The 25,714-nt window shown below is 33.7% G+C and overlaps 1 protein-coding gene and 1 pseudogene across 1 annotated transcript; both read left to right on the forward strand.

The window, feature by feature from the left end:
• Positions 1-13,831, forward strand: LOC113085615 (chordin). Its single transcript, XM_026255215.1, has 21 exons — positions 1-233; positions 1,400-1,503; positions 2,440-2,566; positions 2,869-3,000; positions 3,571-3,688; positions 3,773-3,860; positions 4,686-4,827; positions 4,913-5,047; positions 5,173-5,255; positions 5,339-5,486; positions 8,019-8,125; positions 8,206-8,497; positions 8,987-9,228; positions 9,558-9,671; positions 10,194-10,391; positions 10,483-10,576; positions 10,979-11,035; positions 11,134-11,237; positions 11,352-11,609; positions 12,881-12,974; positions 13,066-13,831. The coding sequence occupies exons 1-21, from the start codon at positions 104-106 to the stop codon at positions 13,128-13,130; spliced, it is 2,832 nt and encodes a 943-aa protein (XP_026111000.1). The 5' UTR covers positions 1-103; the 3' UTR covers positions 13,131-13,831.
• Positions 13,565-25,714, forward strand: part of LOC113085614 (chloride channel protein 2-like) — a 19,703-nt pseudogene continuing 7,553 nt past the window's right edge.

A 25,714-nucleotide genomic window follows, 5' to 3' on the forward strand; every position in this document is an offset into this window, starting at 1 on the left:
ACGACTCACACTCGCTGAGACACATCGGGGAGAACCTCACTCTGTTTATTTGGTTTCGTCGTCTCTGTCAGCGCTGAGTTGCGTTTTGGCGAGTTTCTGAGGGATGGAGGCGTCGCGAGCTCTGTGGATTCTGTGCTGCGCGTTCCTCGCGTCGGCTTTGGGCTCGAGACTCAAGACCCCCGCGTTACCCATCCAACCCGAGAGGGAACCCATGATCTCTAAAGGCTTATCCGGTAAGCGTTTTAATCTCCAAAGAGCGATATTACTAGAAGCGTTGTTGAGTTGCTGCGCTATATGGACTAACTTTGATAACTTCAACTCTTTAAAGCACCAGATGCATTTGGAGTCCAATTTGAACCTTTATTTTTGGTTCAAATGAATGCATATGAAGAAAAACTCTTCTTTTGATCAGAATGAGGTCTCAGTTAGAGCCAAAATAACTCCATCCTCTAGTTCTTTAGAAAACCATCAATGCATCTGATGATTTAATGCTTTTATTTGATGTTTCAATACTCAATCTTTTTCAATACTCGAAAACTCTTTTTAAAAGCACTAGACGCTATAAAACCAAATTGGATTCCAACCAGAACCTTTATTTTTGGCTATAATGAGTGCATTTGAAGAAAAAATGGGTTCTCATGTATTTAAAGTAAAAAAATCTCCACAAATAACTCCATCCATACAGAACCATCAATGCATCTGATGATTTAATGCTTTAATGTATGTTTTGACGTTCCATTATTGGATCTTCAACTCTTTAAAGCACCAGATGCAATAAAACCATTTCGATTCCAATTCAAACATTTATTTTTCGGTTCTAACGTGTGCATATGAAGAAAAACTCTTCTTTTGATAATAATTAGGATGCATTTACAGCCAAAAGCCCCAAAACACTTTATTTTCCAGGTCTTCAGAAAAGCCATCAATGCATTTGGTGTTTTAAAGAACTGTAATAATCTCCAAAAGAGCCAGATAAACCACAGAGATCTGATGCAATGGCACACGCAGCGGTCAAAGGCATTTATTATGATCTACCTCCGTTTGTGACAGTTTACGTGCGTGTCTTTGAAAGTGTTTAGCTTAACAATAAATTGTTTAATAGTCTTGCTTTATAAAGGGAGGACGTGACCTGCAACTGATGATCACTGAGCTCGTTCCAGATGCAATAAACGGCAAATTTACTTGAATCTCTCATTCTCTTTTCAAAACAAAGCAGTGGAGATGTTTTGGTTCCCAGTGCTGAATTTGATTTCGTTGGCTGCTCGTTTTAGTTGGTGTTCTTGAAGGTTTGGCTCAGTATGGGCCGTCTGAAGCTGATTTGTACACATTCCCCGTCCTCGGGGTCTCAGTAAACGTCTGGGGGTCTCTTCACGCTGCTCTTGTTTATTGTCTCAATCAGGTTGCTCCTTCGGTGGCCGCTTTTATTCGCTGGAAGACACGTGGCATCCAGATCTCGGAGAGCCGTTCGGTGTGATGCACTGCGTTATGTGTCACTGCGAGCCGGTAAGACGTCAAACACACCTTGCATTGCAACATCGACAGTCACTGAACCGAATCGAATCAACACTGAATCTGAATAATGACTCTATTGTCTTCTGTAAAGTTGCTTTACAGAATGAACTCAAATTTGGTTTAATGCTTAAAAAAAAAAAAAAAAAAAATATATATATATATATATATATATATATATATATATATATATATATATATGTGTGTGTGTGTGTGTGTGTGTGTGTGTGTTTAAAAATATTTACGTAAAAATATTTACTAAATGTTTTTTTTTTCATTTTTATACAATTTTATATTTTTAAATTAACTTTTTTAAATTTTTGTTTATTTTGAATTTGTTTGTTGTCATATGGGATGCAACATTAATTTTTTAATTTTTATATAATTTTATATAGATTTTATTAATTTATATTTAATACATATTTTTTATATTTTCATAAAAAATAACATATAAGATGCCATATTAATTTTAAATTGTATATTTAAAATAATAATTGTAAATATTATTATTCTTTTAAATATTACTTTTACATTTTATATACATATTTTAATTTAAAAATGGCATGCAACATATTTTAAATTGTATATTATTTTAAATACCCATTTTAAAATATTTTCTAAATATTACTTTTTAATTTTATAATAACAAAACAATTTTTTTGTAATTTTTGTATATTTTCGATTATTATTATTTTTGGCCAAATGGGATGCAACACTTGTAGAACTGAACTGAATCAACTCCAAACTGAATTTAGCTGATTAATGACTCCATTGTCTTCTGTAGAGTTGCTTATAGCTGAATCAAATTAGTTTCATAATTGTTGAATTTTGCATTTTCCAGTTTATTTCTGTAAAGCTGGTCTGTAGTTGTATAAATAAATGCACCCATCTGAATACAAAATATATATATATATTTATTTCTCCGAGCAGCAGAGGAGCCGGCGAGGGAAGGTGTTTGGGAAGGTGAGCTGCAGGAATATGAAACAGGACTGTCCCGATCCGACCTGCGACGATCCCGTCTTGCTTCCAGGACACTGCTGCAAAACATGCCCAAAAGGTAACGCACAGATGCAGACGTGTGAGTGTGTGAGTGTGTTTCTGCAAATGGTGAACAAATGGAAACACAGTCCAGCATTTTTGGAATGGGGTCACACTGCTATACGGGAAAAAGTGTGAGGGAATGATGGAAGGTTTTGGCCAGCGCTGTTTCTCGCAGACAAATGGCAGCAAGTGTGGACAGATGATCTGGTTTGGCATAATTGCACTCATGTTTATGGATGCCGGTCCGTTTAGAACATTGGCTCTATTGTGCGTACTACGATTTTCTGACATCATGCATTTCGGTTTTCATGGTCACAGGCAACTCAGGGAAAAAGGAGGTGGAGTCTCTGTTTGAGTTCTTCCAGGAGAAAGATGACGACCTGCACAAGTCTTACAACGACAGATCCTACATCAGCTCTGAGGAGAACAGCAACCGAGACAGCGCTGCCGGTGAGACTCAAGACTCTCCTCATAATGCATTCATCTGTAAAATCAGCAACTTCTCATGAATGGGTTTTGAATGTTACCATGCTATTACTGCATTTACAGATGTTTATGCAATTGAAATGATTATGAAATATCAAATTACACATGAACCATACTGAAAAAAACTATAATGCAAAAATTAACATGCTGCAGTGATTCGTCAATAGCCGCACATATTCGTGGTTATTAACAAAATTCTGTCCCAAAAGTGTGAGAGAGTAAAGGCATATTACAGTAAATTTATTTTACAAAAGCTTTTGACACTAATATGATCATTTAACAAAAAATATTTTAATACTTATACGTACCCGGGTCAAAAATGACCCGGCCGCAAAAAGATTATTTAGATGGTTATATCTCTTAAAACATAATTATAAAAAATCTGAAAAACATAAATAATGTGTATTTTGAAGGTCTTTAAGCATTTGCAAAGTTTCGTTCCCTTACTAAAAACTATGCATTGTTTAGAAATGTTTATGCATTTCTTCCGGGGTTAAACCGACAGTATGATTAACCTGATTTATTGTTGAGCAGATTTTGTGGCTGTACTCACGGGCGTGACAGACTCGTGGCTGCCGAGCTCCAGCGGCGTCGCACGGGCACGATTCACACTCGCTCGAACGAGCCTGACCTTCTCTATCACCTTCCAGAGGTAAGACACACACCAGAGCAGATGTGATGTCAAACACCACCCTATTCCTCCATCACTCACTTTACACATGTGTTTGTCTCTTAGGATGAACAGGCCGAGCCTCATCACGTTCCTGGACTCTGATGGAAACACAGCGTTTGAGTTCAGAGTACCACTGGCGGATACAGACATGGTGAGTTATTATCGTTGACTAAAACCATTGAAATAATATTTACCTATTTACATGAAAAAAGAAACATATATAAATTAACATAAAAAATATATAACAAAAATAAATAATAAGAATGAAATATTAAAATATAAAATAAAAAACAAAAAAAGAACAAAAAATTATTAATTATGAAAACACAAAATTCATCCAAAATGAAAACAGAAGTGTTTAATAAATGTAAAATAAAATAATAAAAATAAAATAACAATGAAGAAAAAACTAATTAATAACGAAAACACAAAATTTTACCAAAATGAAAACAGAAGAAATTAAAAAGTGTTTAATAAATGTAAAATAAAAATAATGCAAATTAAGAAAAATTAAATAAAATGAAGAAAAAACTAATTAATAACAAAACTAAAAATTCAACTAAAATGAAAACAGAAAATATTTAAAAATGTTTAATAAATGTAAAATAAAAATAAATAAAAATAAAATAAAATGAAGAAAAAACTAATTAATAACAAAACTAAAAATTCAACTAAAATGAAAACAGAAAATATTAAAATGTGTTTAATAAATATAAAATAAAAATAATAAAAATGAAGAAAAATTCAATAAAATAAAAATGAAGAAAAAACGTATTAATAATAAAGACACAAAATTCAACTAAAATTAAAATATAAACAGAAAATATTAAAATCTGTTTAAGAAATGTAAAATAAAAATAGTAAAAATAAAGAAAAATAAAATAAAATAAAAACAAAGAAAAAACCTATTAATAATAAAGACACAAAATTAATCTAAAATGAAAACAGAAAATATTCAAATGTGTTTAATGTTTAGATCTGTGGAGTTTGGAGGAACCTGCCAAAGTCTCACCTGCGTCAGCTGGAGGCGGAGCAGCTGCATGTTTCCATGACAACCGCTGACAACAAGAAGGAGGAGATACAGGGCAAAATCATCAAACACCGAGCGCTGTTCGCAGGTGCGTGCCAAACCTTACCTCCAATCCCGTTCATAGTCTGATGTGTTTAAACGTTTAGGCTCATTTCCTGTGGTTTGTCTGACAGAAACGTTCAGCGCGATCCTGACGTCTGACGAGGTGCATTCTGGGATGGGAGGAATCGCAATGTTGACGCTCAGTGACACGGAAAACAATCTGCATTTCATCCTGATCCTGCAGGGACTCGTTTCTCACGGGAGCTGTGAGTGCAAAGAAAAAAAATATAATTTAATTAAAATATGCATTAAAAAAAAATATATATATATATATCTGTATAATTTTTTTTATGCATATTTATATTTATTTTTTTAAATAATTTTGTTTCAGCTTCTGTAAAGGTGCCAGTCCGAGTGAAACTGCTGTACCGACAGCATCTGCTGAGAGAAATACAAGCAAACATCTCTGCAGATGTGAGTTAAAACACACACATATACATCCATATACTGATCGAAATGAATATTAACGAAGCATGTTTTCTGATGTGTGTCTGTAGGACTCTGACTTGGCTGAAGTCCTGGCCGATCTGAACAGTCGTGAACTCTTCTGGTTGTCCCGCGGACAGCTGCAGATCTCGGTGGAAACAGAAGGTCAAAACTCTCGTCAGGTCTCCGGATTCATTTCTGGCAAGAGATCATGTGACAGTAAGTGCAGCCAGTCGCTAACAATCACCTCATAAATCACCCGTTGATACATAAATCAGCTTAAAGAGCCATGAAAATACAGTTGCAGAGTTTCCCTCCTGTGCTGACAGATGTGTTAATATTTATTTATTTGTATTATAATAAATGTATAATATTTTATTGTGTTAAAACGTATTAATATTAGTTTTTGTTTTTCAAATTATATTTATTTTAATGAAAAAGTTATGGTATTAAAATGTATTAATATTTATTCATTTGTTATAATACTATGTTGTTAAAACAAAATACAGATTTTTTTAAAAATACAAGTAAATCAGCTGACAGAGATATGAAAGTCCTTGCAGTATTCTTTTAATAGATATTTATTTGTGTCTGATTTAAATTATATATATTTTATGTATTACTATTTATTTATTTGATATAATACTATCTAATAAGACAATGATGATTATTAAAAACTACAGGTATAAGTCAAACCATTAATCCATAAATCAGCTTAAAGAGCCATGTCATTTCTTAATACTTTTTTTTTATTTTACTTTTTTTATAAAATTATTTAAAATACCAAAATTTATTTGGTTTATATATATATATATATATATATATATATATTTTTTTTTTTAATTTTTTTTTTTTAATTAAATTTATGCATTTAGCATACGCTTTTATCCAAAAAGACTTACAATTTTCTCCTAACATATACACACCAATCATTTAAAAACATTTAATTAAATCACCCCATTAAAACATAAATCAATTTAATTTGTACTGTTAAATATGAAAAAACATTAACAGGAAGTGTTACTGCAAATATCGAAGATTTAATTTGAAACAACATATTTCACTTCTGTTTGTTGGCTAGTTTAATCATCTTTCAGTGACACAGTGTTGTGCAGTGAGCTCAGAGCTGAACTAAATGACACCAGACTTCAGTGTGATCTCACATTAGATCAGTAACTACATCCGTCTGTCTGCTGGGGCTGTTTTTATCCCGTGATTTACGCCGTGTTATATTTCATCTTTGTCTCATGCATAAATAATCCTGGGTATTTCTCATGCCAGAATGAAATTTCTCTTCGTACTGAGTTCATAATTACAATCTCGATCGTGAAGAGCTCAGGAATGTGCGGCAGTGCCGTCAAGGGGTTAGAGGTCAAATGCTTTAGGATTAGTTTCTTGGTCATTCCGTATGTTAGTCAAGAGTTTGTGTGTGTGTGTGACTCATATGTCTGTGTGAGGCCTCACACACACACACACACACGCTGGCAGCGCTGCCAAGGTCACGCTGTGCTGGCGCTCCGTCTGCTGTCTGACTCCAGCTGCACTGTGAACAGCTTGACGTTATGTGTGAAGAATTCAAACCTAAACGATCCTGCGCCACTTTTGCTCTCTGTTTAGTCCTCGGCCTTCGTCGACCGTCCTTTCTTTCTTTCTGCATCGAAGCGTTCTCTATTTACCTGCACATCAGCTAATTTCCCTCATCTCTGGGGGATGATGTCACTCCAGACGTGACCTTTGACCCTGCATGAATTCATGTGTGTTTGACTGTGATTCTCTGACTGCGATTGTTTGAGTCCCTCTGGACCTTTAATCGCACACAAAACCCTCTGTTGGGTTTAGTTTTCCCTGGTTCTCAAATACAAGTTATTTAAAGAGACCATATTATCAGCATTTATCATTCTATTCATTTATAAATAGTTTCAAATGTAATGCTAGTCAAGGTTTTATGTGCAAAAGCAATACAATTTGAGTTTTTTCCACTATACTTCTAACAATGAAAAACTACAAGTAACTACAAAAACATGTTTTATTTAGAGAAATTGTGTAAATACAAGGAAGTTAACATATAATTTTAGTCAAAGTCTAAAGTACCAAGACAATAAAAACTATTATTTCTAACTACAAAAAATACAAGTAACTACAATTAACGTATTTATTTCAAACATTTTGTTTCTGTGAAATTTTGTCAATTCAAGGATATTTAAGTTAAAATATACTCTAAGTCAAGGTTTCATGCACAAAAACAATAAATATTAATTTTTTCACTGTATACGTACAAAAAATACAAGTAAAAAAAACATATTTACATCAAAATGTTTATTTTGAGAAATCATGTGAACGCAAGGAAATTTACATTTAAGTTAACATTATAATCTTAGGCAAGGATTTATGCACCAAAACAATACATATTTAATTTTCACCACTTTTCTAACTACAAAAAAATACAACTAAAATAGATAAATAAATAAATGTATGAAGCTATTTAATTTAAAAAATCATTTTGGGTAATTATGTTAATAGAGGTAATATACATCAAAGTTAAAATATAATGTTAGTCAAGGTGTCAAGGTAAATAAAAAAATAGCTATAAAACATATTTAAATGAAATTGTTTTATTTCACAAATCATTTTGGTAAAAGATGTAAATTCGAGTTTCAAGTTCACATATAAACCTTTGGGATCCGATCTATTTGACTATATATTTTGACTGTAGATTATTTCTAAAAACAATGATGTAAATGTGTCTCTCAGCTCTTCAGAGTGTGATGTCCAGTGGTTCTGCACTGACTCCTGGGAAAACGGGCGGCGTCGGGTCAGCCGTCTTCACCCTCCATCACAACGGCTCGCTCGACTTCCAGGTAACGACTCCCTTCTGTTCCCTCATTTCTCGATCACTTAGCCATTTCCATCAATTGACCGCTCTGATGTTCTCGAGCAGGTCCTGGTGGCGGGTTTGAGCAGCGCGGTGGTCGGTGTGACGATCGAGATGAAGCCGCGGCGGCGCAGTAAACGCAGCGTGCTGTACGACATCACCGCAGATTTCTCCACAGCGGGCGAGCGCGGCGGCGGACGAGCGATGGGAAGCTGTGGTCGGGTCGAGGCCAGACACATCCACATGCTTCTGCAGAACGAACTGTTCATTAACATCGCCACGGCCGAGCAGCAGGAGAGCGAACTGCGTGGACAGATACGAATGCTGCCTTACAACGGACTGGACGCACGCCGAAACGGTGAGAGAGAAAGAATTTACAATAGACACAATAAAATTAAATATATTCTATAGAAAACAAGTCATATAAATTTATCATAATATTTATTTGTACATTTATTCTAAATATTCAAATACTGTACATATGTGTTTGTATATATATATATATATACACTTACATATTTTATACATTTATTAAAATTATTTTATTATATATTATTTATTAATATTATTAATATTAATTTACATTAAAAACTAAGTTATTTAATAAACATAAACTGTATAGTAAATTGTAGTTTTTTGTATAAATGTACTTATATATGTATATTATCTCTTACATTTTAGATATTTTACACACACACACACATATATATATATATATTACAATAATTATAATTGTATTAATATTTATTTGTTTTAGATATTCCACACACACACATATTTTTTTATTGAAACATTACATTTGGACAATAATTTGATTATTAATTAATAACAAAATTTTTATCCGCAGAGCTTCCGGTTCCTCTGGCGGGTCAGTTTGTGTCTCCTCCTGTCCGTACGGGTGCAGCGGGTCACGCCTGGGTCTCGGTGGACGAACAGTGTCATCTGCATTACGAGATCGTCATCAACGGCCTCAGCAATAGCGAAGACACCTCCGTCAACGCCCACCTGCACGGATTGGCCGAGATCGGCGAGATGGACGACTCGTCCACCAATCACAAGAGACTTCTGACTGGCTTCTACGGTCAACAGGTAAACAAGTCAAGAGACTCGAAGTTCAACATAATTTGGCATCGTTTACACCCGGAGATAATGTCAACTGCGTGATTGCAGCACAACAAAAGCATGTTTTCTTTGGCTGCTTCGGTGAAATCGTGCCAGAGACGGACAAACACGATTCTGCTGTTATTTATTAAAATGCTTTAAAGGATTTGTTTATAAAACAAAGCTGGCGTTTCCCAAAATGAGCTGAAACCAGAACTGCATTCAGTATTTGTAGGTTAAATGCATTCAATTCTGCTTTAACATTAAGAGCTCATCTCGTCCTGTTTGCACAAATTTACACAAACTGTCTCTTCCAGGCGCAGGGTGTGTTGAAAGATATTAGTGTTGAGTTATTGAGGCATTTGGACGAAGGCACTGCTTATATTCAGGTCAGCACCAAAATGAATCCAAGAGGAGAAATACGAGGACGGGTGAGTACAAAAACACCTCCATACTATAAACATTTTCAACAGTAATTTTGCTTTCCACCTGGAAAGTTTATATTTGCAATTTTTGGCTGCTTAACCTTTAAGACTTTGATCTGCATAACACTTTTATTTTAGAAATCTTAAAATGTAATATATATACTGTATACTGTATTATTTTATAAATATTATATCTCTTACATACTCTTAAATATTACATTTTAATATAATTTAAAATGTATTATATATATATATATATCAATGCACTGTAATTTAAAGAAATATATGTAACATTGTTTTTGATATTTAAAAAATATATATATTTATATATCCTTTAAAATGTAATTTTAATACTAGTCTTTAACTTTTATTTTTATAATTTTGTCTGCTTGTTTATTGTATAATGCTTTCACAAAATTGTATGTAAACACAATCATGCTAATATAGTACTTTAAATTCAAAACTTAATTAAATACAAGTAATATATATGTTGAACCTTTGTATTTAATGGATATCTTTGTTTTCCAGATTCACGTTCCCAACAGCTGTGAGTTGGGTTCCCGCGGTGAGGTGGTCGAGGAGGCAGAGTTTGATGAACTGGTATTCGTCCGTGACCCGGCCGAGCTGAGGAAAGACCCGCACACGTGCTTCTTTGAGGGAGAACATCATGCACATGGGTCTCAGTGGACACCTCAGTACAACACCTGCTTTACCTGCATCTGCCAGGTAACACACACACACTGCTGTAGCTTTGATTGATGAATCATTTCTGCGACTGAGATTAATTTTGCGTAATTTTCCGTTCGAATCCTTGCAGAAGAAGACAGTGATCTGTGATCCTGTGATCTGTCCTGCGCTCTCATGTCCTCACACCATCCAGCCTGAAGACCAGTGCTGTCCCATCTGTGATGGTGAGAAATTAGTACAATTAATATATTTAAAAAAATATTTGTGATGTTCATTTAAAAGTAGCACATGCATGTGTTGAATTATTCAGGTTTTAGACGTTAAAAATATTTTTCAGTATATGTAAGAATCCTTAAAATCAATTTAATGGCTAATTGAAAAAATAATAGGGTAAGAAATGCATGCATGTTCTTGCAATATCTTATGCAATTTCACTTCTCAAGTAAACTTGTCTTATTTTAAGGATGTTTTACTGAAAAAAGAAAAGAAAACAAAGCTAATCAAGATTTGATTTGCAGTGTAAAGATTTTTAGCTTGGACTATAATAAAGTGCTGTAGCATAAAAAAAACAGGTTTTATAAAAAATCTGAGGTAGATTTAACATTATGCTTGATTTCTGTAAACAGAAAAGAAAGAATCCAAACAGACGACAGCAGTAGAAAAAGTTGAGGAAGATCCAGAAGGTGAGTTAACATTAAATGGTAATTTACATACGATTAAACATCGCAATTATTATTGTAAATGCGCAGCTGTATATTAACATGTTTATTTGTTGTTTCAGGCTGTTATTTCGAAGGTGATCAGAAAATGCATGCACCTGGCACAACATGGCATCCGTTCGTCCCGCCATTTGGCTACATTAAGTGTGCTGTGTGTACCTGCAAGGTATGTTAACAAGCGTTACAATACACATTATTTTATGTTTTTGCTATAAAAAATACAAAATGTGTACACAGACATGAATATTCATAGTTAACCTTGTTGTTTTGTTCATTTCAGGGCTCCACAGGAGAAGTGCACTGCGAGAAGCTGACGTGCCCGCCTCTCACCTGCAGCCGACCAATCAGACGCAACCCTTCAGACTGCTGTAAGGAGTGTCCTGCGGAAGACACACCCCCTCTGGAGGACGATGAAATGATGCAGGCAGACGGGACACGGCACTGCAAGTTTGGCGATAACTACTACCAGAATAGTGAACACTGGCACCCTCGTGTTCCACTGGTGGGAGAAATGAAGTGCATTACCTGCTGGTGTGATGTGAGTTTTTTTTTTCTTTGCTTAAATTCAAATTCCTTTTAAGAACATTTTGAGATTTTAAAACATGATACATTAGATAAGTAGAGTAAGTTTATTAATTACTTTAAGAAGTGCAAACTTTTTCTGGAATTTATGCAAATAAGGCATTATCGAATTAAATATGCACTAATTTGCATAAGTATAAATCTGAACACTTTATAAGTCAGGTTCAAAATGTTTGTTTGATTTTGTTGACACATTAAAGATTTAAAGCAGGCAAAATATTAAAGATTAAAAAATCAAAATCAGCAAAAATACACTTTTTAACATGTTTTTAGGAATAAAATGTTATATAAATCAGTGTGAGTGATATATGAACAAACCCCACAGTAAAAACCTTCAGAATATAGATGGGAATAAAACCCTAAGTTTTGGTGAATGTAAGCCCTGCTGAAATGGAGAAAAAAAACGAACTGCCTTTAAAAATATTCATTTTTACCACGTTTTTGGGAATAAAAAGCTCTATAATTGTGTTTGAATGACATATGAACAAACCCCTCTATAAAAACCTTCAGAATATAGATGGGAATAAAATTCTAAGTGTTGGTGTATGTAAGTGCTGCTAAAATTGAAAAAATAAATTTATCCCTTTAAAAATATGCATTTTCACAACATTTTGGGTAATAAAAAGCTCTATAATTCTGTGTGAATGATATATGAACAAACCCCACAGTAAAAACCTTCAGAATATAGATGGGAATAAAACCCTAAGTTTTGATGAATGTAAGCCCTGCTGAAATGGAGAAAAAAACGAACTGCCTTTAAAAATATGAATTTTTACCAAATTTTTGGGAATAAAAGGGTCTATAATTCTGTGTGAATGACATATGAACAAACCTCTCTATAAAAACCTTCAAAATATAGATGGGAATAAAACTCTAAGTGTAGGTGTATGCAAGTGCTGCTAAAATGGAGAAAAAAACCTTACTGCCTTTAAAAATATGCATTTTCACCACATTTTTGGGAATAAAAATGTCTATAGTTATGTGTGAATGACATATGAAAAAACCCATCAGTAAAAAACATTCAGATAATTATGTTTTGGTGTATTTAAGTGCTGCTGGAGTTGAGAAACAAACTTGTAAAGATATGTATTGGAATTTAATTCTATGACGCAAATAGATCAAATGCAATAAAATTATCACTTAAAGTGTATTTTGTAAAATATGTTTTGCCTGTAGTTTCTTGCCTCAAACTATTATCATAGTTAACTTAATTTCTCGTCATTACAGCATGGCGTCACAAAGTGCCAGAAAAAGCAGTGCCCATTGTTGAGTTGCAGTAACCCCATTCGGAGAGAAGGAAAATGCTGTCCTGAATGCATAGGTAAGTTCTGGTACTAAACACAGTTTATTTAGGATATTAAATAAATCCAGTACAACTTACAATTGAATTTGTTTGCACCTTTGCTTTACAGAGGACTTCATGGAAAAAGAAGAAATGGCAAAAATGGTGGAGAAAAAGAAAAACTGGAGACACTGACACCTCCATCCCTCAGCGTTCATAATCCCACATATCTTGAGATCAGTCCGTCTCAAATACACAACGGGACACCAGTGGATTGCAAAAAACAATCGATGTATGAAACCGAGGAGAGGTCCAGAACAAAAAGGGCTCGAGAACAGTTTGGGAGTGAGTGGCTCTGAAGATGAAAGATATCAAGACAAAACCTGATAATGGATAAAACGAGAATGAATTTCAGCTGCTGCGGATGTTTGGATTTCCCATTGACTGATTTTCTCACGGGAATGTTTGTTTTATTTTTGTTTGCATATTTGACTTGGTGCAAAATATCCAAGACTCGTACATCATCACACTTGTAAATAAATGTGAGTACAATCACATGTTGTGACCACAATAAAAAACACACCACGCTTCACAACAAATTGCACATGCCATCCTAACAATCCTTCAAAATGACACTCAAATCCCAGCCAATCAGCAGGACTGTTGTGATTAATCTGACTGGAGATTTGCCTTGTGGGTGGGGCTTGCTTGTGGAGGTGGAGTTTCGGATGCTCATCAACATAAACCCACCCATTTCTGTTGCACCTGATGTTGTCAGTCTGTTTGCTGGTATATAATATTTTATGGCTATTTTCTTTAAGTATTTTGGATATTATGAATATTGTTTGTATTTGCATATTTATTAATTATGATGAATAAACAAAGTTTTAAAATGTGTTGTCATAAAAGAAGCATGTTTCTCTCTGGTAAGGGGACGTCCACTAAAACACGTTCATTTTGACTTCACAGGTTTCTGCAGGTTTGATGAAGACAAATGTAAGACTTTAAGAGCTTCTTAAGGCCAAGGAAAGAAAATCTGAGCAATAAACTGAATGGAGCACAATATGTCAACATGGTCTCTAAATGTAAATGTATTGCATTAGCAAAACTTTCCAACAGATCTCCATTACTTTTAAATTCATTTTACAAAGAATTAAGCTTGTAGCTTGAATATCTCTGCTCCCAATCACTAGAATATGGAAATAACTTTTATTGTCCCTTCTCATGCAAAAAAAGTGTTTTTGTCTTGTCTAAAGATTCTCAAATCAACCTGCATTGACTGGCATAAGATAATCTTTTCTTGTTTTATAAGAAATTGATTCAAATAAAGTGAGCTTTTGATTAAAACAAGACCAATTATCTGCCAATGAGCTGAGAAAATCAACTTAATTCAAAGAAAAAATAAGTTTTAAATTTATGTTTTTTTTAAGGACGTTTAGACATCAGTATTAAAACAAATATCGAGGAAGGCTCCATTTTTTTGCAGTGCGTGCATTATTTAATACCGTGACTTTCTGCTCCTATTTAGACCTTCATTTGAGGGAGAGTGAATTAAGATTTATGTAACTATATTAAGATTTATTTTAACTATACTTCAAACCTGATTCAAAATGTGTTTGGATGTTTTACAGGTGCTTGCAGGAACCCCAGACAGCAGACACGGAAGGGTCAAAGGTCAACGGTGAGCTATGCTCCAGTGCATTTCTGAATGTAGGACATTTGAATGCCACAACACATGATTTCCATATCTTATGTTGCTGAGCTTGACTGAAGAAGATTTGTAGGCCGATCCGTACATTAGGATAGGATATTTCCAATGACTTTTGGACAATTGCAGAAAATAAGCCCTAAGACCAACACACGTTTATGATACTTACAGATTTTGTTCCTCAAAACAATCTTCACAAATCAATGCAACTTTATGCATTTTGAAGCCTAAATTCAATCACCAGAAGTATAAAGCTAAACATACACAATAAACGAACTAAACTATAAACATCACATCTAATGAGCTTCCTAAAACTCTTTTAGGCTTTATTACAAACATTTTAACAAAGTCAAAATAGTTTGCAATATTGTGATTATAAATGCAATGGGGCTATGAAAGCGACCCCTGCAGTCTCATTTAATTTAGCTTTAAAAAAAATAAAACATTTAAAAGCAGGCATTCCTGATGTATTTTACGTTGTAGAATAAAACATGAAAATATCTTGCGCTTATGTTCATGCATTTAACCAAAAAACCCATTCAAATCACCCTTCAATGCGATTTCTGGGTTTTGGCCTACAAAAATAGCAGCGAACCCTACAAATCAATCTCTATTTTCCCAAAAGCACTTTTTTGGGTGGCGATGAACCAAATAATTCCATCACTGGTCAATCAACTGCAATTTTTCTAAATTTCAATCTGGCCAGACACGCAAGGCTTCCCCTAACAGCCTCATGTTTTAACTCATTTTTCTTCTGTTCCCACTTTTGTTTCACAACTTTCCCCTCTGATTAACCACAGCGGGTTAATACGCCATTCAGCGGCCCGTCTTTCCCAACAAATAAATGTTTCTCATCGAGAGACCAGATTGGATCAGTTTCCTCAGACTCACTGTGACTCATTCCAGTTGTCTGACTTAATTTTTGCGTCTTCTGTGTCAAGTGGAGAAAACACGAGGGAACATGAAAGAAGCTCGACGCTTATTTTCCACCAGTCTCCAAATAAAAGCAGCTAATCAATTTTTAAACCTTCCCTCAGTGTTTTTTCCATTCGATGTTCCCGGCTGTTGTTCATCTAACAAAAACCACTAAAGCCATTGCATTATTTGGTAGATTAGCAACAGGCCAACAGACTTTAAATCTGTTACTAGATCTAGAAGTTAAAGTCAAGCCTTCAAATAAAAGGCTAAAAACATTTCTGACGCGTGCATTGCATAATTATCCACCTTTATTACATAAAAGTTAGTCTAAACAGCACCTGATGTGTCATACTACAAGCAAATTCTTATGAAATCATTAGTGCATTTACACTTTCAACAATGAATATGATTCTGGGTGGACATCAATTCCTGGAAATCTGATTTGACACTTCTAGTAAATTCTGAAGCTTGAAGATACTTCAAAAATTCGAAGAAAGAAATCTTGAAATGAGTGACCATAGACATTTCTGGCCTGTGCATGCATATATATATATATATATATATATATATATATATATATATATATATATATATATATATATATATATATATATATATATCTTAAAATCTAGTCTATTTCTTGAATAGATTACATAAAATGCTGATTTGTTTACCACTTGTGCATTTGAGTCCATCAATCTATCAAAAACAAATCTTTATTTTTATGTTTCTCTTAACATTTTGCCAGCTTAAGCTCGTTGTCCATTATGTCCTGATATGTTTTTAATAGCTTCTGACATTTTTTTTTAGAGATTTGATGATGAATATTTGCACTATTACATTTAAAATCACTGGAAATAGTGAGTTTGCTTCCCTAGAAAACTGGGGATGTGTGTTTTTATAATAACAAACATGAGCTAAATGTATAACTAAAGTAATAACAGTGATAATGCAGCATTCTTCCAAGATTACTGTAGAAGAAACCTGGAAATGTTTCTGTTTTTACAAAAATACCACACATGCAATCCATTCTTTGAAATAACATGTCAATAAATAAGTCATCACAAGTAGCTTTATATAATCACTGTGACTTTTACATTGTAGGAATCTAGAAAATGCTGTGTAGTTTAGATGAAAATTTGCAAATAGTTGATGAAAATTTGCTTTGTATAAAAGTGAGTAAATGTGAAAAGATAAAAATGAATTAAATAACAAAAAAGCGAAATTAAAATAAACACCTTTAAAATATTTTTATTTTATAATTGAAATTTATATATATATATATATATATATATATATATATATATATATATAAATTTTTTTTTTATTATTATTGTTTTATTACTTCACAATAAATCATGTTAAATGCAAACAATTAATACAAATATTTTTCTATATATTTAAAAAATACATATTTTAATGAAATATACTAATACTTAAAATATTTGTAATTTTTTATCTGCATGTGATATTTTTTTATTATTATTTTGTAATAAAAGAATAATTTTAGCACATTTTTTATATTTTTATTATTTTATAATAAATCATGTTAAATACAAATAATAAAAGGGTTTTTAAATATGTATTTTAAAAATATTTCACTGAAAAAATATTCTACAACTAAAATTATTTAAAAAACAATACTTTAATCAAATTATATATATACTTAAAATATATATATTTAAATATTTTATCATGAATGTCACATGAACATTTATAATATTGTTTATTAAAATAAATCAAGTTAAATAGAAATTATAAAAATAAATATTTTACTTAAAAAATACTACTACAAAAATATATATTAATAAAAAATGTTTTTTAAATATTGTTTATCTGCATGTTACACGAACATAAACTGACATGATCAGAGAACTGTGAACGTGCATGTAGTGGTGGTTAAATTATTGAAATATTGTAAAGTGTTTTTTCTTTAAAGAAATCCTGGTTATATGTGTGGTCTCATAAGCATTCATTTTATTTTGGGTATGTCCATCATGCCCTTTCCTCCCAAAACACTGGGTTTTTGCTGACCCCTTCATCTGTGTGACTCCAAATAGTTCACATGTCTTCATCTGGACCCCATGAGCTGTGCTTTCCACTCCCACAGACTGTTGACCATCAAAACAACTTCCACTTTTAGCTAAAATCAGTATATAAATAAAAGTCTGTGCACGTGTTTACATATAAACAGTGATTTACAAAAGCAGACGTATCTGAGCAATAAAAGTGTTTCCTGCAAGAAGTGTTTATGCACTTGATCTGTCACACACACTGAGAAAATCCTCATGAACTCATTTGAGCATTTATAATTTCATCGTAAATTAAACAGATTTGACTCTTCTGGCAGCATCTGAGATCCATTTGATTGGATTCACATTTATTGACCTGCAGAAAACTCACTTACTTTAGTAGAAAGGAAGATTTCAGTTCTTAACTTAAGATCTTTTCTATATAAAGATCTCCACAGACATTCGTGCGAGGTGATGATCCATCAATAGAATAGTCTGCGTTGTTCTAACGTAAATATAGCCAATCATAATATTAAAAATGAAATGTTTTGATGAATTATTGACTGATGGTTTCTGAGTATCTCTGGCGTGCAGTGGGTGGAGTTTCGCTCATATTTAGCTGAACACAAACTTCTTCCACATATAAAAACTCACAAACGCTGTCACGTAACTGACCGAAGCATCGGCTACCACACATCCACGCTCGCTGCGTGTGTGTGCGACGTGTGTGTAGCGAAAAACAAACAGTCCAAGTGTGTGATCGTTATAATGGCTGTGGACGGAACAGATGAGAATAAATTGGTAAGCGTTTTTAAATTTTCTGCATTTTACCCTGCTGGTAGATGACAGAACTACACCTGATTGGTGTTTTAGGTGAATGCAAGTGTCATTGAAAAGAATAGAAATGGAGCTTTTTCCATGCATTATATAGAGGTCAAGGTAATAATAGTTACCAAAAAGTAAAATTAAAACAACAATTGTTACTACTTGAAATGAAAAAAAAATAAATTAAAAAAAAATATATATATATATTTTTTTTTTGAAATATTTCACATTTTTATAAAGTAAAGTGAAAATAAAGGAAGACATTTTTTTCTGATCTGTATACTGTCATAGCCAGGAATAATCAATAACATTAATGTATATTAAATAATCACATAAATGTGCCTTATGTACTTTTATAATTTATCCATACTCACAGACTAAGAATACTGCATTAATATCAAACCAAAAATTTAAAAAAACTGTAAAAATATCAAATAATAGTTATTTTAATAGCACTCTTAATTACCAAAACAAACACGCATCACACTCACAGAGAGGAGATATATGACCAAAGTATTATATTACAAAATAAACCATTTTATAATAACAGCAAAGTGTTTTTGGTGTAAATAACGTTGTTATGATACCATTAGTTTAGACACCAGTGAAAACTCACAATATTACAGCAAAAACTAATACTAGCCCGATCATTAAAATTAATAAGTTCTCAAGCAATTACTGAAGATAAGCAAAGTCAGTAAAACAATAAACTAATTAGCCTACAATCAACAGCACATAGCCTAAACATGTAATAGTAACATATATACACAATAGCGAGTAATTTTCGTCAGTGTGAGTATCTATTCACTTTAGTATCGCGGATTTTTATTTTATTTATACATTTTTTTGCCTAAAAAAGTAAATATCGAGCACGTACTGATTTTTATTTTCTAGTTCCTTATTTGTGTTGTTTTAACGCGTGAGTAACTATAATGGTTCTGCAATTCGATACAAAACAACAAATATATGGGTAAAACTTACTTTAATATCCTGACAGACTTTTCTCTGAACAGGCATCCGTCATAAAGGCGCGCGCGCACGCGTGCGTACGTAACGAACTTAACGTAACAACTCTGGATTTTTTAATTATATATATATATATATATATATATATATATATATACAGTTGTTATTTATTCCCACAGTTAAACACACAAGAGATGTGCTGGAATCCAGAGGTTAAGATAAAGAATACTAAACAAACTTACAATTTATTATGGTTTTACTGTAGTAACAACTGTAGCTGAAAGTGAACTCTGGTTGGTTGGCTATAAATTATATAGTTTTGAATGAATATCTGTGCCTGTAGGAACGAGGTGTTTACACAAAAGATGCATCCCGTCCTCGAAAGACCGCGGTGGATCTCTGTCCGATCTCAGTGGGTCTCAGAAGTGTGGAGGTGAGTTAATCCGCATCGACAACGTTACAGCAACGCTTCTACAACACTGCCACAATGTTTCAACAGCACTAAAGCGTTAATCCCACTTCAGTAATTTAAATTAATTAAAGCAATATATTAATACATTTAGGCTATAAAATATAAATGAAAATGCATATTTAAAAAAATTATATTTTAGCAATATATAAACAATAATTTGTGTCAGTGTGAACAGCACGCCCTCTATTGGGCCATTGCAGGTAAAGCTGTGCCAGGTGTATGCTGATGCATTGTGGGGTAATGTAGTTCTCTCTCTCTCTCTCTCTCTCTCTCTCTCTCTCTCTCTGTGTGTGTGTGTGTGTGTGTAGCCTGGGCCTCACACTTTCAGCGGCTCTTTGTGTCGTTCATCGGAGCAGACTGGATCTTCCTCATGATCCTGGGGTTCATCATGGCAGTGATCAGCTTTGTCATGGATGTCTTCGTCGACAACTTCACAGAAGGTGAGTGTGTATCAATGTCAGAATTAGCCAGTAGATCTACAAGGTTGTATTTAAAATGTTCCCGATGTTTATTATAGATTTTCTTTTTTTCTAGAGAACTAGAAAATAAACCTTTTTTTTCTGGAGCTTTAAAAGTTTCTCTGACATTATTTTTGATGATAACTTATTTGTTTGTTTTCAAGAAGCAAATAATTCATATATATATATTTTTTAGGACCATTCAGAATTCAATATGACATAAAACACATATTACTGAAATGAAGTATTTATGAAGTATTGTTTATGTTATTTTTTTTTAATTCAGAACTGAATGACTTTGAATTACTACTTTTTCTATATATTTTTATTACATAATCATATTTAAATCAATAATTATTATCAGTAATTCATTGAAAAATATGTCTTCAGTGAAGTGTTGTAAATGTAACAGGGCACCCTCTCTGTTTCAAATGAGCTAATTAATTAATTAATTGCCACCCCTGCTGCCACCCCAGGGTTCCCTCTACGAACTCCCAAACTGATTCAAATGATTAGTGATCCCCATAACTGACTCTATTGATTCGCGATCCTGCTCCGAACTGCCAAACTGACTCAAATGATTCGCGATCCCCATGATTGACTCAAATGATTCGCGATCCCGCTACGAACTCCCGAACTGACTCAAATGATTCGCGATCCCGCTACGAACTGCCAAACTGACTCAAATGATTCGCGATCCCCATGATTGACTCAAATGATTTGCGATCCCGCTACGAACTCCCAAACTGATTCAAATGATTCGTGATCCCATAACTGACTCTATTGATTCGCGATCCTGCTCCGAACTGCCAAACTGACTCAAATGATTCGCGATCCCCATGATTGACTCAAATGATTCGCGATCCCTCTACGAACTCCCGAACTGACTCAAATGATTCGCGATCCCGCTACGAACTGCCAAACTGACTCAAATGATTCGCGATCCCCATAACTGACTCAAATGATTCGCGATCCCGCTCCAAACTGCCAAACTGATTCAAATGATTCGCGATCCCCATAACTGACTCAAATGTTTCGCGATCCCGCTACGAACTTCCGAACTGACTCAAATGATTCGCGATCCCCAAACTGACTCAAAGGATTCGCGAAGCCGATCCGAACTCCCAAACTGACTCAAATGATTCGCGATCCCCATAACTGACTCAAATGATTCGCGAACCCGCTCCGAACTCCCAAACTGACTCAAATGATTCGCGATCCCCATAACTGACTCAAATGATTCGCGATCCCGCTACGAACTTCCGAACTGACTCAAATGATTCGCGATCCCCATAACTGACTCAAATGTTTCGCGATCCCGCTACGAACTCCCAAACTGACTCAAATGATTCGCGAATCCGCTTTGAACTCCCGAACTGATTAAAATGATTTGCGATCCCCAAACTCTAATAATTTACAAAGTATTAATATACTGTAATATTTTTGTTGTTGTTGTTGTTGTTGCTATAAAAACAGACTTAAGCCATCAATAGCCTTTAAAATGGCTTAAAATATATTATATAAAAAATAGTGAGGCAATAATGATTGGTTAATAATAACACTGTTAAAGTACATAATGTAGGCAAATACAAAATAAACAATGTTATGTACATGTTATTACAAATGCCATGTGATTGCTGCTGTTACACTTACAGGACAATCAAATCCTTGTTTAGGATACTGACCAAACATTTCATTCAAATATTCACTAAATCTTTCATTTTTGGACACCTTTTTGCTATAGATGACACAGGCTTTATAATTTTTTCAACAAAAAACGTGCATATCACAACCCTTACAAAAATAAACCATGGTTTTATCATAGTAAAACTGCTTAGTTTCCTTTCGCATGATTTCTGAATGCTTGAGACTATAAAATAAATTAGAGTCATAATAAAGTTATAGCCACAGGTAAATGTTGAGAGCTACAATTGTGATTTGTAAATAATACAATTTATTCATTTAGTTTTTTATTTGATTAAAGTTATTTTTTCACCCCATATTAGTATATAAATATAAATATATACATATTTTTTTTACAAAACTAAATATATATGATATATATTTGATATATATATATACATTTTATTATATATTTTATTATATATTTTTCAAGTATATGTCTCTCCCAAATTGTTATAATTGTTATAAAATCGGATACTCATGACTGTCTCTCTCTCTACAGCACACAGGTGGATCTACAATCTTGGCAGACAGTCATGTTTTACTGCAGTATTTGGCGTGGGTCGCATATTCTTTGTTTCTGATGTGTTTCGCGGCAGGATTCGCAAACATAGTATCAATTCAGGCAGCCGGTGAGATGCACACATTCACAAAATATATAGAGTATGGAGGAAAACATCCCTCATGAGCCTTTCAAATAGCTTTGTCTCTGATGAACTCTTTCTGTGATTCTTTATATAGTAACCTTAAGTGTTTGTGTGGCTCAGGGTCTGGAATTCCTGAAATGAAGACGTGTCTGAGAGGTGTGATGCTGCCCGAATATCTCACGTTCAACACATTAGTGTCCAAAGTCATCAGTCTGACCTGTGTGCTCGGAAGTGAATTACCTGTGGGGAAAGAGGTAAACACACACACACACACACACACACACACACTCACTCACTCACTCACTCACTCACTTGCATACACACACATACACACACACACACACACACACACACACACACACACACACACAGTCACTCACTAACATGCACTCGTACTCTCTCACACACACACACATACGCGCGCGCGTGCACGCACACACACACACACACACACACATTCACTCACTAACAAAAATAAATAAATAAATTGCATCCACACATATTTATGAAGCATTGTTATTTTTAATAAATAAATAAATACATTTTAAAAATAAATAAACTGCATCCGCACATATTTATAAAGCATTGTTATTTTTAATTAATAAATAAATACATTTAAAAAATAAATAAATTGCATCAACACATATTTATGAAGCATTGTTATTTTTAATAAATAAATATATTTAAAAAATAAATAAACTGCATCCACACATATTTATGAAGCATTGTTATTTTTAATAAATAAATATATTTTAAAAATAAATAAACTGCATCCACACATATTTATGAAGCATTGTTATTTTTAATAAATAAAAAAATATATTTAAAAAATAAATAAACTGCATCCACACATATTTATAAAGCATTGTTATTTTTATGCAAAAACTAAAATTCCTTTACATTTGTGCGCCCTCTGGAGGACAGAACTGTTTGTGCTTTTTATCAGTTTCAAGTGTGCAAATTTAGTCTTGAAGTTTTTTCTCTCTATCACTCTATTTAAAAAAAAAACCTAAAAAAAAGATGTTTGTGTGGTCTTGTCTTCTTCAGCATGTTGTGATGTAGTTGTGTGTGTTTTCTGTCCTGTAGGGTCCGTTTGTGCACATCGGCAGCATATGTGCATCTGTCCTCTGCAAATTCATGTCTCTCTTCAGTAGCATTTATAAGGTACTTGAAACCTTCTTTATAGCGTTCACTGAAGTAGATCCGCGGTGTGTTTAGGACTTGTGTGTGTTGAACAGAATGAGGCCAGAAACAAGGAGATGCTGACGGTGGGATGTGCTGTGGGAATCGGCTGCTGCTTCGCTTCTCCTATCGGAGGTGAGAGAGTGTGTGTGTGTGTGTGAGAGAGAGAGAGTGTGAGAGAGAGAGAGAGAGAGATAGAGAGTGTGTGAGTGTGTGTGTGTGAGAGAGAGAGAGTGTGAGAGAGAGAGAGAGAGAGAGAGAGATAGAGAGTGTGTGAGTGTGTGAGTGTGTGTGTGTGTGTGCATGTGTGTGTGTGTGAGGGGGAGAGAGAGAGAGTGTGGGCATGTTTTTGTGACATGTCAGGACACAACTCTGTATAATGACATGGTTATGACACAGGTATTACAAGGAGAGGGTGACTTATGAGGACATAACCCATGTCCCCATTTTTCAAAACACTTATAAATCATACAGAATGAGTTTTTTTGAGAAAGTAATAATGCACAAAGTTTCCTGTGAGGGTTAGGGTTAGGTGTAGGGTTGGTGAAGGGCGATAGAATATACAGTTTCTACAGAATAAAAACCATTACACCTATGGGATGAACACACTTTACACAAAAACAAACATGTGTGTGTGTGTATGTGTGTGTGTGTGTGTGTGTGTGTTTCAGGTGCGTTATTCAGCTTAGAGATCACATCTATGTTTTTCGTCGCACGAAACTACTGGCGTGGGTTTCTGTCTGCTACGTTCGGTGCCTTCATCTTCAGACTTCTGCCGGTGTGGAACAAACAGGAAGGTGTGTGTTTGTGTGTGTGTGTTGATAAAGTGTTGAGCCACAGCTGGCTGTGTGTTACAGCAGTTTTAACACCAACAAAGGATCTTATTTGTTTGTACTTGTATGAAATGCACAGACGATAGTGACTTGAGTCTCTGTCTCTCTCTCTCTCTCTCTCTCTCTCTCTCTCTCTCTCTCACTCTCTCTCTCTCTCTCTCTCTCTCTCTCTCTCTCTCTCTCTCTCTCTCTCTCTCTCTCTCTCTCTCTCTCTCAGATACTCTTATGGCTCTTTATGCAACGAAATACAGGTTGGAGTTTCCTTTTGACCTGAAGGAGCTTCCTGTCTTCGCTGCGATGGGGTCAGTAGTGCTATTTTAATATGACTGAGATGCTTTTAAAGTTTAATTAAGAAATTGGTTTTTTTTTTTTATTTTTTTTTTTACCAAAATTCTGTTTTCATTTGAATTTTAAGTTACAGTCTATATGCACCTTTTATACCTTTTTATTTCAGTATTAATTATTTCATTAATTTCAGTTAAACCTAATAAAATTGACAAATGTTGCCTTTAGGATTAGCAGAAATAAAACTAGTTAATTTTTAAAAAGTGAAATCAGTTTTACTTTATTTCACTTTATTTTACTTTATTTTTATAATTACAATGTGTTCATGGTTTTAGTTTTAGACACTGATAATAACACTGGTTCTCCCTCTTTTTTTTTCACATGAATGTTTCACTAAATGCAGATTAATGTCTATTAATTTTAGTTACATTTATTCATACAGTATATATATATATATATATATATATGTATGTATGTATATAAGTATGTATGTGTGTGTGTGTGTGTGTGTGTGTGTGTGTGTAAATAAAATAAATATTTTTAGAGCATGTTTTACAAGCAAATTATATTTCATGTTTAATTAAATGTTTTACTTGCCATTTCTTTGTGTTTATTTGATATATCAGGAATGAATGGTCTCAGAATGAAAGAAATGAAAGGAGCGTAGTAAAAAGTATAAAATGAAAAGATAGCATATGCATAAAGTTTAAAGGTGTGCAAGTCATTACAGTAGCACACAAAATAAAAGAAAAAAATATTAAGGCTTGCATGTATAGTATAGTGAGAATAT

This window comes from Carassius auratus, unplaced genomic scaffold (genome assembly GCF_003368295.1).
Source record: "Carassius auratus strain Wakin unplaced genomic scaffold, ASM336829v1 scaf_tig00042015, whole genome shotgun sequence".
Classification (NCBI taxonomy): domain Eukaryota; kingdom Metazoa; phylum Chordata; class Actinopteri; order Cypriniformes; family Cyprinidae; genus Carassius; species Carassius auratus.